Below are 15356 nucleotides of genomic sequence, written 5' to 3' on the forward strand. Positions count from 1 at the left end.
GTATGTTAGGGGTTACTACAACCTCTGCTAGGGTTGGGATAAGAGAGACACACGTGAAAGAGCCCAGGACAGTGCCTGGTACACCGGTACACGCTATCATCACTCGTTGTCTCTGGATACAGACATGCGTGCATATATATTGTCCTCTTGGTGCTACAACCCTTGCCCCTTGGTTGGGCACGTGGCTGCCTATAACGGAGGTTGCATCTCCATGTTCTATCTCCTTTAACTGGGTCTGGTTATGTGACAAAATCTGAGGTAGTGGGGTGTATGGGGGGCATGTTCGGTGGCACTCTCTGGGTACTTTCTCTAAGAGAGTGCTGAGCTGAAGAGATGGCTCAGTGGTTAAGAGCACTTGCTGTTCTTGCAGAGGACCCGGGTTCAGTTTCCAGTCACACGGTGGCTCACAATCACCCACAGGCACACACAGGTGCACATACATACATACATACATACATACATACAGGCAAACCATTTATCCACATAAAATAAATAATTTTGAAAAGAGAGAGTTAGTGTTGATCCTTTGTTGTTTTTATCCATTCCAAAACCTGGAAAGTCTATGTGATGGCTGGAGCTCTGGCCCCAATTCGGAACCACAAGGACAGAGACCACCTCCAGAGCTTGCTGGTACAGGGGGTGGAGAGAGCCACGTCTGGAAGGTTTTTGTGGAGCAGAGCCATCATATCCACCCAGAAGCGTTTCTCAAGCAAGGCTTACGTGTGAGACTTTTGTGGCCTAGGTCAGAATTTTGATCTTACTTGGGACAGGTGTTGTGCTCTTGGCCTTGTTTTAGATGATCTGCGCCTTTCTGTGGCTCTACTTAGGATTGTGGGTCCTCGAGGGCTCTCCAAACTGTCCTGTTGAGGTGAAGCTCAACAGTAGCACACTTGTTTAATATGCAGGAAGCCCTGGATTCAATCTCCAACACAGGGGCAAAAACGGCTCTTTGGCCCAGCCCTCTTCTGAATCCCTGCCCTGTAGATCTATTCCTCCAATGGCTCCATCCTGGGAGCCTCCGGGTCTCAGCGCCCTTCACCCGAGTCTTTCCCATCCGGACTAGGAACTCTTGAGACCAAGGGCTGTTCTTGATTTCTCCAGCACAGCCTGACCCCTGAGAGGTGTCCAGCTGATGAAGGGCTGCTGGCCATTCTGGATATCCAGGAGGACATGGCGAAGACTTCTTAGCAGCAGAGGTATTGAGCCCCAAAAGACAAGTGGAGCTGGTGGTGAGGAGTGAGCCCTGGAGGGCTTGAGGGGGACCTATTCTCAAGGTAGTGGGGACAATGGAAGATCCTAGGAGGCAGCTGTCCAGTGTTTCTGAAAACCTGTCCAGGTTGGCCAGCGGGAAGTGAGACTGGGTAGGGGGAGAGGCCAGGGGAGACATGACTAGTGGTTGAGCTCAGGGAGGGGCAGGAGGTGGAGAGAGGTCGGTAGACTTAAGGGACCTTTAAGAGGTAGCAAAGGCAAAACCTCGTGCTACACTAGCTGGGTCAGCAAACCTGCTACGCAGGCAGGCTTTCAGGTAACTCCCGGTTTCGGACTCCAGCTGGAGACAGAGGACACAGGGAAGACCAAGTTGGAGACAACAATATGGGTCTGGGCTTGAGGCAAGCAGTGATGTGGGGTTCTCCAAGAGACTATCAGCAGGATCGAACCAAGAGTCTGTGAGGGCCAGTCCCCAGGCAAGGCCTCTTGGTCCTGTCGGGCTCTTTTCCATTCCCTCAGTCCCACTTAGGGGCTTGTTGCCTCCTCCTGCTCCTCCCCAAACCTGAGTGCTGCCCAACCCCAGCACTCCGCCGGTCCTCCCTGCTCCTGGCTTCTCCCTACCCCGGGGGAACACTTAACTCCAGGCCCTTCTCCCGCTGCCTCCGCCTAGCCTCTCCCTGGCACGCACCGGGCCTCATCAGCCCCGAGGAAGGGATGCTCTTGCCTCTACAGGCCAGGACACAGGATTGAAGACTCGGGGAAAAGCACCGTACGCTTCAGGCCAGGCTGAGGGGCTCACGACGTGACCCAGGGATTTCGGGTTCCCTTAGCCTGTCTGTCTGCGGGCGCCGGGGGCGTGACGCGTCCGGGCCCAACCGCAGGGCCCCTCCCGAGCCGCCTCCTCCCGCTCCCGTCGAGACCCCGCCCCCTCCGCCCGCGGGCGGCAGGACCGGGCTCTGATTGGACGGCGCTGCGGGGCGCTGCGCGGCGCAGCCAATGATAGCGGGCCGGCGCGGCGGCGGGCGGGGGAAGCGAGCGCTGCCTGGAGCCGCGGCGCCGGCGGGTTGAGCGGGGCGATCCCAGCCCGGCGAAGCGGGCAGGGCGGGGCGCGCGGCGCGGGAGCGAGCCTGGCGCCCACCGTGGAGACTGTCGCGAGGTGCCGAGGTAGGGGTCGGCGACGGCAGGGACTTGGAGTGGGGAACTGGGGTGCGGACGGCTGAGCCGCTCTGTGCAGCGAGCGTGTTGTAGAGGGGTGGTCTGCGAGGCCGCGTCTACGTGGGCAGCCCGGACCTAGCGTGCAGCGATCCCCACGGTGTCTCCAGGGCCAAATCCGCGGGGTGGCTCCTCGAGCTTGCGTCTGTCTAAGCCAGCTATGCGGGCGCCCGGCCACCTACGTCCCTTCCGCAGATGCTGTCTGCGGGATTGCATAGGAGCCCCACTCATGGTGCCCCGGGCCCCGGCTCTGGGTGGAGGCCGTGTCTATGCGGAGTGGGCCTGGACGGGTGCACCCACGTGTGGATCTCGGCGGAGCGCTCCTCCCACGGCCCTCCCGTGAGTCTTCCGTGGAGAGCTGGGGGCGGGGTAATGAATGGGACGGATGCGGCGAGCGGCTTCAGCTGCTGCGTAGTCGTCCCCTGGCTGAGGGTGGCGGAGGCCGGCGATGCAGCTTCTGGTTCTGGTGGGCACAGGATTGGGGCTCCGAGGGTGCACACGTGCGCCGGGAGCTGTGTGTGGTGTTTGGAGGCGGGTGTGCGTGCGTCACGTGGACCCAAGAGTGTGCTTGTGTACTTGGGGGTGGGGTGCGTTTCAGGATGGAGTGGTGTGTGAGCACGGGTCACGAGGACATGAGTTACATATGTCAAGGAAGGGGTGTGTGCTTGTCTTGAGGGTGTTGCAGAGTGAGCAGAGCTCTCTGTCACATGCCCTGGGTCCCAGGACTGTGTTCCAGTGAGTGCCTCTTTGTCTTGGCCAGGTTCAGAATGTGAGAGAAACACACAGCTTGTGTCCTTGAAAATTCCAGGGAAAGGGAAGAGGCCAGGCCTTCTCCACATCCTTGTCTCCTCCATCCAACACACACTGTGCACAGGTCAGACTGTTCTAGACCCACACACTTCAGGGAGCCCACTGCTTGCTCCTCCACACTCAATCTTCACAGCAGAAGTGGGGATCATCTTAAACCTCATCCAACAGAACTGCTTCCCTGCCTGGTGTTGGAGGCCTTCTGGTTTCTGTCTACAAAGGCCTGCCCAACCCCACACCAAGCCCTTAGTCCCACTTTGGGAAGGGATCTCTCTTAGGCACAGGGTGAATCCCTAACCCCCAATCCTGCTTAGTGGTCAAAAAAGAACTTCGGTGTCACCCCCCTCGAGGAAACACCCCCGAGGCCAGTGTAAGTAGACCGTGGCTTCTCTCCAGATGTACCCCTCCATCAGGGACCTCTCATGCAGAGGAAGCACCTTCCCACCTCATGGCACTTGCTTCTATGGGCCAGTCCCTCTGACTAGAGATGCTCTTCCCCAGACGTCCACACTGTTTACTGCCTTAGTCCTTTCATAGCTGCTTAGATCTTGCATCTGAAATCAGGTGTCATTGTCTTATTCCTTGCGCTGTCTTGTTACAATAGCTGTCCTCCCAGGGTATCCCACGTAACCTATCATGTATTCAGTACTAGTATTCTTATATGTTGCTTCCTGCCTCTACCAGGAAGCAAACGGTGGGAGCAGGGACTTTGTCTTTTAGGTTCACTGGCTTATCTCCCAGTCGCTATATAGCAAATTTCCAATGAATAGTTGTGGCAGGATGCATGGCTCTGGATTTGCATGTCAGGAGTCACTGTGCCTGTCTGTTCCCCAGATTCTGAGGCCCCTGAAGAACTCGGGGCAAACTCCGAACGTATTTGCATGTTAGAAATCCTCTCACTAGCAATCGGTGTGGAGGAGGGGAGTGGGATCTGAATCTGGAGGTAGGGAGACCCCAGGAAGTAGGGAAAGAACAGTGAGGTCAGGATCTGGCTGTTTTATCCCCGAATCTCTGCTGTTTGTGGGGTTCAACTTAGCTCATCCAGCCAGCAGTGGAGAGATCAAAGAGGAGTCTCAAAGGAGGTGATGTCTGAACTGGTCTTCAGGAAGTGAAGCCAAGGGAGGCGTGTTCCTGGCAGAAGGGCACAGCGTGTGCAAAGGCCTGGTGACACAGAGCCTGTGGTTGGGGAAGCTTGAAGTGGTGTGATGCAGCCGGAGAGGGCCGCAGGAGGTAGGCCGGCAAGAGAGGGGAGAAGGGGGGATAATCCTTCTGAGACTCTTGCCTCCTTGGCCCAGACACTGTGAGAACTGGGGAAATGGAGTTCCCACTTCTGTGATGGGGGCAGAGGAGGATAAACAGTCCAGGGATGATGCTTGAGTTGGATGGGTCCCTGATGGAGCTGAGCTACCCAGGAACAGGGAGGGGAGGAACTCTCTGGAAAGAGGGCGGAGGCTGAGAGCTGGCATAGAAGAGGAGGACCACAGATGTCAGTTTCCACAGGTGGGCTGAGGGATGCCTTGAGGACAGCTGCAAAGGGGGAGTCATGAGCCCACCTGGGTGTTCGGGGGATCCCCAGAGGTAGTGGGAGGGCCACCCTCACAGCAGGCATCCTTGAGCATGACTTGGCACCAGACTCCTGGGTCTCCCTCAAGGGGACTGAGTCATCCCAGGCAGGGGCGGGAGCTGCAGAGGGCACCATTGCCAGAGCCATCAGACCCTTGTCAGAAGCATAAACAGGCTACAGTGAAGCATCCCTGAGATGTCAGGACCACTTTGGTGTGTAGCCCACAAGGCTACTACCTCCTTGCATTCCCCCCCCTCCACCAGTCCTTTGCTGATGAGGGCTGCTCATCTTCTGCCTGATTGGTAATTGGTCCCTGGTTCAGCCTGGCTCTGGAACATTCTAACAGAACTCAGAATGAGATCTGAAGTCCCTGGTCTCTGAAGTCACTGTAGATAGGGCTGCTTGAGCCCGTGTAGGTGACAGCAGGGTCTCCTGGCTCGTTCCTCTTCTAGACTCTCGGACCGAGCTGGATGGGGCATGTCCTCAAAAGGAGGTCAGATGAAGTGGCCTCCTGAAGCCAAGAGCTTGTGTGCATGGGAGTGGCAGACACTTGGAGGGTGGGGTGCAGCTTGGAGGACAAGCCGGAGCCAGGCCAGTCTAGAGCCAGGCAACCTAAAATAGGTTGTCTTTGGTAAAGTGGGGCTCACTCTGAGTTGCTTCCAGATACACACACATTCTAGCCACATATTACTCGGGCACAAACTGCTTTTGTGTCCACAGATCCCTCCACTTCCTTCTAGGGCTCCCAGAGAAGACAGGACAGTAACCGTCTATCTTACTCACCTGTGGGGAAACTGATGCTTCCAGAAGCTTAGTGTCCTACCTAGCCCAGCGTGGTGGCACAGGCCTTTCATCCCAGCACTTGGGAGGCAGAGGCAGGAGGATCTCTGAATTCAAGGCCACCCTGGCCTACAGAGGGAGTTCTAGGACAGTCAGGGCTACACAGAGAAAACCTGTCTCAAAAAACCAAAATAAAAATAAGAACAAAGAGCTTAGTGTCCTAACCCAGGCAGCATAGCTCCCATCTGGGAGAACAGGATTTGAACTTTGCCTAATGAGAGAAGACCTGTGGCTGGGGCTGTTGTCTAGGTCAGTGGAGGGACTGACCCCCTGACACTCCGCCCCCCACACTAACAAGAGTCTTTGCTGTGCCCTGGGAGTGGGTCTCAGCCTGTCTGTCCATCTTTCTGTTTGTCTGCTTGACCCCTGCTTACCTGCTGAGTCAGCTTCTACAAAGCATTCTCAAGGCTTTAGTTTTGGGTGGGGGCCTTGAGAAAACCCATTGCATGAGCTGCCAAGGAGGAGTGGACCCTCAGGCCAGCCTTACAAACCATCACCAGTCCCAGGCTGGCGGGACAGGGGATGTGTGGGGAAATCCAGACTTGACCTCTGGAGTCCAGCTCCCCTGGCCCTGGCTACACGCCTGTGCAGGTCTAAAGGGCCAGAAGTGCACATGATCAACCAGTCCAAGGGGAGCCCTCAGAGAGTGAGAAACTGCTTGTCTGCACAGATGTGCTCCTAGGTGCAGAGCCACAGCACAAGGATGCACAGCCTCCAGCCTCTTCCAGGATGTTCTCTCTGGGTCAGGCACAGGCCCTCATGAGCACAGCACAAGCCGCAGGCCAGGCGCAAGGCCCTGTCTCCTGGACACTCGGCAGGAACTTTGGGCCTTCCCTGCTGCCTCCCTCCAGCCAAGCCCTGCTTAGTCACCTGAATTTGATCCAGGCAAGAGGGAGGAAGGATGGAGAGCCTGACGTCAGCCCTCACAGCCTCCTCCCACCGCCACCCTCGCATCCATCTGGGCCCCAGCTCATCCCATGCAATCACAACTCTTCCTCTGGAGCGTGTTAGTGGCAGGCGCTGTTCTGTGTCCCTACCAGGCATCAGCATCTTTACACCTCACAACCACATGAGTGTGAGACTTGCCTTGTGGCCCGTTTCACTGACGAGAAATACCCAAAGTTATCTGCCCTCCCCACCTCTAAGAGCCAGGAAGTGGGCAGCCTGGCATCCCAGCCTGGGTACCAAGCCAGGTAACAGTCTTTAGACAGAACAGGAAGGCCTCTGCACCCACTTGCTGTGTGACCCCAGAGCATTCTGAGGAAAGGGGGAGAGGGAGCTTAAAGGAAGGTGACTTTTTTTGGAGTTGTAATCTGAGGGAAATTATATGCAAATGTTATGGGCCAGGGCGGCCTGTGGCTTCTGTGTGCTGGGGGCTCCCCTGAGAGCAGAGGGCGGGAACTTCTGACTGTCTTCCATCCCCTGATGTGGTCTACTGCCTGAGGCTGGTTGGGGTTCCCTCGCTGAGGCTGCTTTCCTATCCATGTAATGGGACCAGGACTGTAGAGATCACTATGACGACCACTTGTATCCAGCAAATATTTATCACGCTCTTCTGTGCCAGGCACTGCTGAAGACACAAGTGATCTTACAGAGACAAAGCAGACCGAAGAGCTAATCTCAGTGCTTAGGACCTGGTGGGGAGGCCTGCCCTCTGGAGAATGGAAGAGAGGGTGGAGGGGTCGTCAGGTGTGGGGAGGCTCTTCTCAGCCTTGAAGCCCCCTCCCCCTCCTCACCTCTTCCAGGGAGGCCTTTCAGAGCTCCAGCCTCACAAGTTCCCCCATCCTCTTCCTTTCTTCATGTCAGGGGCCCCTCTGCTGCCTCCTGGCTCCCAGTCACTCAGCACAGGTGGTCCCAATCGGAGGCTCTGACCCTTGACCTATTACAGTCTACCTCCAAGTCTGGTGGTAGCCAGGGTGGCTCGGGAGGCATAGCATCTCCAGTACAGAGGGGCAAGCCTGGCCTGCCCCAGACCCGTGGTAGGTTGGCAGCAGAGGAGACTGGCTTCCCTACCTGTGGATAGGGTGTTCCAGCCAGCCCCAGCACCTTGACAGCATTCACAGCCAAGGATGGAGAGCCACAGATAGAATGAGCACGTGTCGCCCATGGGACCTGTGTCCTCTGAGTTGCAGTCAGGGTAGAGGAAGTCACCAAACCAACCGGAAGGGCAGGGGTTCAGGAGTCCACTTACTTCCTTTTCTGAGAAGATGCAGAGTGAGGCCCAGGAGGGAGCCTTGGGTGGAGGTGGAGCCAGAATGTGGGCTCTGTGGCAGAGACGGTTGTCCTGGTCTGAGAGTAAGGCAGGGGTTCAGCATGTAGGCTGGGGGTTGACTTGAGGCTCAAGCCAGGGCTGCTGCTAGGGTTGTTAGCTGGTTGGGGAACATAGACTGCAGTCGATGCAAGGTATGTGTGAAGCCAGACCCAGGAGCACGTCGGCCCCAGTAAAGCAGCCACAAGGGACGTTTTGTCACATGGGCAGGCTGGAGGAAAAAACAGGAGAACAGAAGCTGCACTAGTGTCTTGTGTGGCAGAACGGCCCCTAGTGCACCCTCCTCTGGGCTAGGGGCTCTCCTGGGGCAGGGAGGTGAATGATTAGATTTGCTTTGGGGTCTTGAAGATGGTGAGAGGAGGTGACAGAGGCCTGAGACCTCAGGAGATGCTCTTGAAAACAGTGAGAGGGACTAGAGTGAAGGTCTGGGATATGCAGAAGGCATTCCTGGAGGAGGTGTCTGGGTCTGCAGCTCCAATGCCTAGCTTATATATAAGGGGCTATATTGTAATGGTCTGCCAGCAAGTGTGGCGACTGGTGAGCTACTGGGCTGCCTGGATGGTTGGAACTGATCTGACCTGGGACTCTGTGCCTTAGTGTGGCTGGGCCTCCAGGTCTGCCACATCTGCCAGTCTTGACTGCAGAATCAGGTTTGTTAACACTTCTCTACGAAGCCATCAGGGTAGAAATGACTGGACCCATTTTACAGGCAGGGGCACTAGGGGCTAGAGGGCTGGCATGCAGCAGAGCCAGGGGAGCTACTAGGAATCCCTGGATTTATGTGCCAGCAAGCCAGGCCCAGGGAACAACCGGGAGGTGGGTCTATAGCACTGTGGCTATAATGGGAAAAGGGTCTTGGCCCAATCCACTTGCCTGGCCAGGAGTGACACCCTCTCCTCTCTCAGGTTCCCACCAAGGTTATACAAAGGATCCACTGACTGAAGTGATGGAGAGTGGCCCGGCTGTCTGCTGCCAGGACCCTCGGGCAGAGCTGGTAGATCGGGTGGCAGCCATCAATGTGACCCACTTGGAAGAGGCAGATGAGGGCCCAGAGCCTGCCAGGAATGGTGTGGACCCTCCACCCCGGGCCAGAGCTGCCTCTGTGATCCCTGGCAGTGCTTCAAGATCTACCCCAGTGCGGCCCAGCCTCTCAGCTAGAAAGTTCTCCCTGCAGGAACGGCCAGCCGGAAGCTGTCTGGAGGCCCAGGTTGGGCCTTACTCTACGGGACCTGCCACTCACATCTCTCCTCGGGCCTGGCGGAGACCCACCATCGAGTCCCACCATGTGGCCATCTCAGACACGGAGGTTGGTGAGATGGAGTTAGGTAGGAGTTGTTCATGGGTCTGCCAGGAGAACCCTGGATTTTTTGCCCACCATCTGTCCCGTATACTTAGCTTTCTTTGATTTGCATACTTTAAGAGCGGAGAAGCTCACTACCTAGCCAGCAGGGTTTCTTCCTACCCAGAGAAGAGCCATCTAAAGCAAAGGCTACCTCCTGCCTTCTTCCCACCTTCAGCCCAGACAGAGGACCCTCTCTTGTTCCTAAGAAGCCTTCTTAGAGCTTTGGAAGTAGATCATGTACGTCCCAGCCCCCGCATCATCCCAAGCTCGAGCCATAATCCTGCCTCCGAGAGTGCTCTGACTTAAAAAACTGCAGTGTGCTTCCAGTTTCTGCTCTTTCACGGGCTTGGATCTGAATGTGAACTTGGGTAGTTAGTTGGTGGGAGCGCAGCATAGCCAGGATTCCCCCCTTCATATTTTCACATATGACCCCAGGCTTCTTGTCTCTCATGGTGGCGATGCTACCCTCCAATCTTCCCCGATCCAAATCTGAAAGGCTGGTGAGAGCTGGGGGTCTGGGAAGTAGGGCTGGGCCCTGAATGGTCTCCCAGCATGGGAGCACTGTTGTACCTGAATGAGCTGTCCTTGATGATCCCCTCTCCCCTAGGACTGTGTAAAACTGAACCAGTACAAGCTGCAGAGCGAGATTGGCAAGGTAGGACCTGGGCAGGATTGGGGAGGGGGGTTGCAGAGTGCTCTCCGAGCATCTTTCTTTCCCGCTGATGGGACTGGGGACCAGAGCCAAGAACACCCCAGCCTGATTGGGAGATCACCAGAGGAGGGTGGAGATAACTTTGGACTCTGGACTCACTCCCAGGGTTCTTGATGGAGATTAAGGGAAAGAAGAGACTGGTGGAGTTGTGAGGTTACGGGGCGGTTCCTAGGGCACAGGGGTCCCTGCCTCATCTCTGAAATGTGAACCCAAGAACCAGGTGGCAGGAGATAGGGTGGGGTTGGGGTGCAAAGACCTGGGCCAGAGCTGTCAGGCCTGCCATCTCCCGAGCTAGACCCAGAGTGAAGGTGGCCGTGTTTGGTGGGACTGACCAATGGCTGTCTGCAGGGTGCCTACGGTGTGGTGAGGCTGGCCTACAACGAAAGTGAAGACAGACACTATGTGAGTCTGGGCTTGGGAAGGGGTGTTGCCCAGGTAGGCCCCAGAAGCCTGGGCAGTAGGCAGGAGTGCTGGGGGAAGGGGCTAGGGCTGCCTCTTACTGGGGAGGTTCCTATTCCTGGGGTGTGCTAAGGGATTGAGCTTGAATGTTCCTTTGGGATATGCAAGCAGAGGCTGGCTTCCCCTGAAGGGAGAAGGCCTAGACTCAGCTATGGCATAGCAGATACATACCTGGCCACATGCTCGGTGCCAGTGGCAGCTGCCAGTGTGCCCATCTGGACTGTAGTCCCCATGTAACCAGCCTTTTCTAGCCCCTGGTGGCTGCGCATGTGATGTTTCTGTTCCTTTCTCCACAGGCAATGAAAGTTCTTTCCAAAAAGAAGTTACTGAAGCAGTATGGCTTTCCTCGTAAGTATGCCTTGTCTTTGGGAGCTGTGGGCTTGGGGCAGAGGGGGAGGGACCGGTCCCCAACTGCTTTTGCCTAGGAGTCGGGGGTGGATGGCAGGAAACAGGAGCAATGGCCTGGGAATGGACTAGGCTTGGTGAGCTGAAATGAGATCTCAGCCTTGTGAGGGTCTTTCTCCTGGACCAGGGCCTTAACTTGTTTTTTGGTCAAAGGCCGTCCTCCTCCCAGAGGGTCTCAAGCTGCCCAGGGAGGCCCAGCTAAACAGCTGCTGCCCCTGGAGCGTGTGTACCAGGAGATTGCCATCCTAAAGAAGCTGGACCACGTGAACGTAGTGAAATTGATCGAGGTAGGGGGATGGCGAGGGTACGGGAGCTTGGTGGGTGGGTGGGTGGGGCGGGTGCTCAGCCTTATCAGGGCCTAGGGAGCAGAAGTGGGTGAGGCACTGGGGACAGACCAGCTTTGGATGGGTCTGTGGAGGTATCAGAGGCAGTTCAGGCTGATCTGGGGTGTCCTTGCTGAGAGTGAGGGACAATCCTGAAGGTAACTGTGAATCCCTTCTCCATCACGGGGGAAGAAGGACCCAGTGTTACATGGAAGGCCTTTCGAGGGAGTGGGGGGTGGGGGTGGGGTGTCAGTGATACTGAGGCCCCTCTGTTGGTACCTGTACAGTTCCTGCTCTGTGTCCAGGGTGGCTGCAGGGCACAGTAGGGATCTTGGGTCAGGAAAGGACAGAAGGCCTGGGTTCCCCAGCCCCATGCCTCCTCAAGCCCTGTGCCCATGTCTGTTCCTTCTGAACAGGTCCTGGATGACCCTGCCGAGGACAATCTCTATTTGGGTGAGTGCTCATTCTCACAGCAGCTTACCTAGGGCCGGTCCCAGGGAGGGCTCCCCAGGAACACACGGGATGTTCAGGTGGCCATGCGCATGCTCTGACCTCCTGTACTCTCAAGCCCTGGACTCCGTTGTGCAGCGCTGCAGAAAGAGAGTTAGATTAATCGGATTCAGTGCCCATTCCTGGGCCCCACTCCCTGCCCCGAACCCGTCCCAGTTAGCGTGGTTCCGCAAAGAAGCTGGCTGAGTCAGTGAGCGTGGGGACCCTGCCTCAGTTTTCCCACCTATCAAATGGGATAATAGGGTTGGGCGTGTACCCCAGTGGTAGAACACTTGCCCAGCATGCTTGGGGACCTGGGCTCAATACCCAGCCCTTCAGAACATGATAGCTATAATAATAAAACAAGATAATGGTGGTTTGTATCTCATAGGGTTGATGTCGGGAAATGTGCACATTTACAATTATCCTTATTAGTATGATTGTTATTATCTAAGTTCCTTATCCTGATTGTTACTTTGGCTCAATGGTTTGGAGAAATGGGATAGGGCTGGAGGTGAAGCTCTAGAGATTGCCCAGCATGCTCAAGACCCTGTGTTTCCGGTCATCACAGAAAGGGGGTGGGGCCAGAGAGCTGGCTTCCGCATCGAGAGGCAAGGCGTGTTGACGCGTCTGCCCCTTCTCCTGAAGTCTCAGGTCCTCCCTGGGAAAGGGGTCCAGGCTGACAGTCCCAGCTAGCACCCGAGGCTCAGGTCAGGCAGGCCCACAGCGAGCCCACTCCGTCTGCCCTGTCCCCCTGCCCCTCTCCAAAACAGGAGGGAGGGACCTTGGCACTGGCCATCCCACAGCCTTACAACACCTTTCCTTCTCTTCTTTTCTTTCAGTGTTTGACCTCCTGAGAAAGGGGTGAGTTCCCCGTCCCAGTCAGGCAGGTCATTTCTAACCCAGGTCTCCCTATCCTCCCCTTTGTCTCCCTGCCCAGGGGCCAGCTAGTGTAAGAGAAAGCAGAGCTGTGCACCTGCCCTCGGGAACTCTTGCCTCAGGGGTAAATGAAAGACCCGGGACCATTCTGTGAAGGCTGGTGGGGGTGTGGAGGCTCAGGAATCAGGCTGGGAGAGGGATGGGCCTTGAGCCAGACCTTGAAAAACCAGGAAGGTATTTGGATGAGATGGGGGGAGGGGGGGAATGTTTCCAGGCAAAAGTGTACACATGGGATATAATTCATACTTGTATTTAAATCACCAAGGGGTCTTTGAGCTACTACAACTCATGATTATGGGAGGGAAACACCTGAGAATCAGAGAAGGCAAATGGCCTGCCCGAGGTCACACAGCAAGTTGTTGATGAAGCCTGGTGTTCTGACACTGTCTGCTTGCCCTGTTTGATCTATCAGACCATTGCAGAACGGCTGACATAGACTAGTGGGCACAGGACCTGACCCCCCACTGCTAATCCTGGAATGAAGGCTGTGAACTATCCCTCTGCTAGTGCTTTCCTGAAAGACTATTAAAACAAAAACAAAAACAAAAAACCCACCTGCATTCAAATCAAGCAGTGGGGACTGAGTCTGTACCTGAGCTGATAGAGTACCTAGGATGCACCAAGCCAGGGGTCCAGTCTCTGCCACTGCATAAAACCACGGGTGGCAGCTAACATCTGCAATCAGGAGCTGGAGGCAGGAGGATCAGAAGTTCAAGGTCATCCTTAGCTACATAGTGAATTCCAGGCCAGCCTGGGCTACGTGAGACCCTGTTTCAAAACAAGTATATGTTTATTTTATTTTATTTTTGGTGACAAGATCTCACTATTCAGACTTGACTGAACTTGAATTCATGGATGATCCTCCTTTATCTGCCTCTAAAGTGCTGGGATTACAGGCACTTGTTATAACACCAGGCTGTTTTTTGTTTTGTTTTGAGACAGGGTTTTACCATGTAGCTCTGGCTGCCTAGAAGTTGCTGTGTAAACTAGGCTGGCCTCCAGGTCACGGAGATCCTCCTTCCTCTGCCACCTGAATGCTGGGGTTAAAGGTGTGCGCCACCACACTAGGTTTAAAAAGTAAAAGTTGGTATTGCCCATATCTGTGATGGATAATCTGGAACAGTATGTATATCTTCTTCACATGCTATACATTCTGAAACAGTCTATTTCAATAGAAAAAGAAAAGCAGACCCACCTGATTGATTTCATGACTCTTGGGTCTGGGTCCACAATTTTAAAGCCATTGATTTAAATGGCATCTTTGTAATTATTTGGTTAAACTTAATTCTTGCAAGAACTGCAAGCCAGTGGAAATAGAGATAAAGCTGCCTTGAAACCCCTTTAATCCCAGCACTCGGGAGGCAGAGGCAGGCGGATCTCTGTGAGTTCGAGGCCAGCCTGGGCTACCAAGTGAGTTCCAGGAAAAGGCGCAAAGCTACACAGAGAAACCCTGTCTCGAAAAACCAAAAAAAAAAAAAAAAAAAAAAAAAAAAAAAAAAAAAAAAAAAAGAAAAGAAAAAAAAAGAAAGAAAAAAAGAAAAAGAAAAAAAAAAGAAAACATGATTGAAAGGGGATAGACAGGTTACAACTTTTGGGCATATGGGAGAAGCTAGTATCTTGAGTTCTCTGAACCCACGAGCACCAGGTTCCCTGGAGGGCTTCTGTTCCCGTTCCTGCAGCAATCTCTGTTTCAGAGTCTGCTGAACAGCCTCTCTCTTTCCCCACAGGCCGGTCATGGAAGTGCCCTGCGACAAGCCCTTCCCGGAGGAGCAAGCTCGTCTTTACCTGAGGGACATCATCCTGGGCCTCGAGTACTGTGAGTGAGACAGCCTGTCCACTGGGACTGGAGCTAGAGGACATAGGAGCGGGCTGTGCCCACGCTGAACAGCCATTGAGCCCGTCCTTGTCAGTCAGCGCTGGTCTACCAATCCGCTTTAGTGGGGGTGGGGGCGGGGAGGTGGGGGCGGGGCCATAGCATACTTCACTAGGCATGCGCTAGGTCCTTCTCCGTGCATCTCGTTCTCCACTGTGTTGTCTCCGGGTGTTCTGTCCCGGTCTTTTCTGCTGGATTCTAGCCAAGCTTCCCCTCTCCGCAGGGCTTCAGGAGATGTGGGCTGGAAGAGATTTGTGTCCAGCTGCTTAGGGAAGAATGCGTCCTGGAGTGATGCCTGTGGCGATGGTAGGGTGGGTTTAGCTGTGAGGAGACCTCCACGAGAGCTCAGGCGTCCATAGCTTCTGTGACAGAAGTGCATTCGTTTATTTCACTCTTTCACTTATGGGCACCTACTTGAGCCACACAGATGATAGTCTAGGACCAAGGGAGCTCTGCCCAGGAGTGGCAGGTGGGGAGTGCTGTGGAGGCTTTCTGAAAGAGGCCACATGAGATCAGGTCCTGAAGGAAGGAGAGTAGGATTTCCCCAGCCAGCTTTGAGGGTTGGTGGTGGGAGAGCCAGTCGGGCAGAGGCAGGAGAGGAATGGGGCTGTACTGTTTGAAGATTGGCACTCAGTCTAGGTGGTGCATCTAAGAGGCAGGTCCTGATGGCCAGTGAACAATGGTGCTGGAACTCTCTTCCGGCCCCACGGTGAGGGCTGGAAACGTCTCTGAGAAAGACTTTCTGACTAAATCCTGTCCATATTGTGAGGCCCCGAGGGCTCTAACTAAGCAGGGGAAGGCCTGACAGGATTTGCTTCTTAGAAAGCTCTGTCTGGCAGCTGTGTGGTGGCTAGATAGGGTGTGAGAGGCAGCCAGCTGGCCAGGGGCAGGCTATTTCCACAGCTCAAGTGAC

At 55.1% G+C, this 15356-nt stretch overlaps 1 protein-coding gene across 4 annotated transcripts in view; it reads left to right on the forward strand.

Annotated features, from left to right (window-relative positions):
* The first annotated feature begins 2256 nt into the window (after nucleotides 1-2256).
* Nucleotides 2257-15356, forward strand: part of Camkk1 (calcium/calmodulin dependent protein kinase kinase 1) — a 22705-nt gene continuing 9605 nt past the window's right edge. The window contains exons 1-10 of one of the 4 annotated variants that reach the window (XM_028888706.2): nucleotides 2306-2373; nucleotides 2617-2760; nucleotides 8807-9207; nucleotides 9851-9898; nucleotides 10304-10357; nucleotides 10711-10762; nucleotides 10973-11106; nucleotides 11559-11595; nucleotides 12474-12495; nucleotides 14298-14386. In XM_028888706.2, coding sequence (XP_028744539.1) covers nucleotides 2691-2760; nucleotides 8807-9207; nucleotides 9851-9898; nucleotides 10304-10357; nucleotides 10711-10762; nucleotides 10973-11106; nucleotides 11559-11595; nucleotides 12474-12495; nucleotides 14298-14386 — 907 coding nt within the window. In that variant the 5' untranslated portion in view covers nucleotides 2306-2373; nucleotides 2617-2690. Of the gene's footprint in view, nucleotides 2374-2616; nucleotides 2761-3982; nucleotides 4459-7640; nucleotides 7928-8806; nucleotides 9208-9850; nucleotides 9899-10303; nucleotides 10358-10710; nucleotides 10763-10972; nucleotides 11107-11558; nucleotides 11596-12473; nucleotides 12496-14297; nucleotides 14387-15356 lie in introns of those variants that run through there. The other 3 variants (XM_028888707.2, XM_037200619.1, XM_037200618.1) reach the window with 3 other exon arrangements.

The sequence above is a fragment of the Peromyscus leucopus genome, chromosome 8b, assembly GCF_004664715.2.
Source record: "Peromyscus leucopus breed LL Stock chromosome 8b, UCI_PerLeu_2.1, whole genome shotgun sequence".
Lineage (NCBI taxonomy): Eukaryota > Metazoa > Chordata > Mammalia > Rodentia > Cricetidae > Peromyscus > Peromyscus leucopus.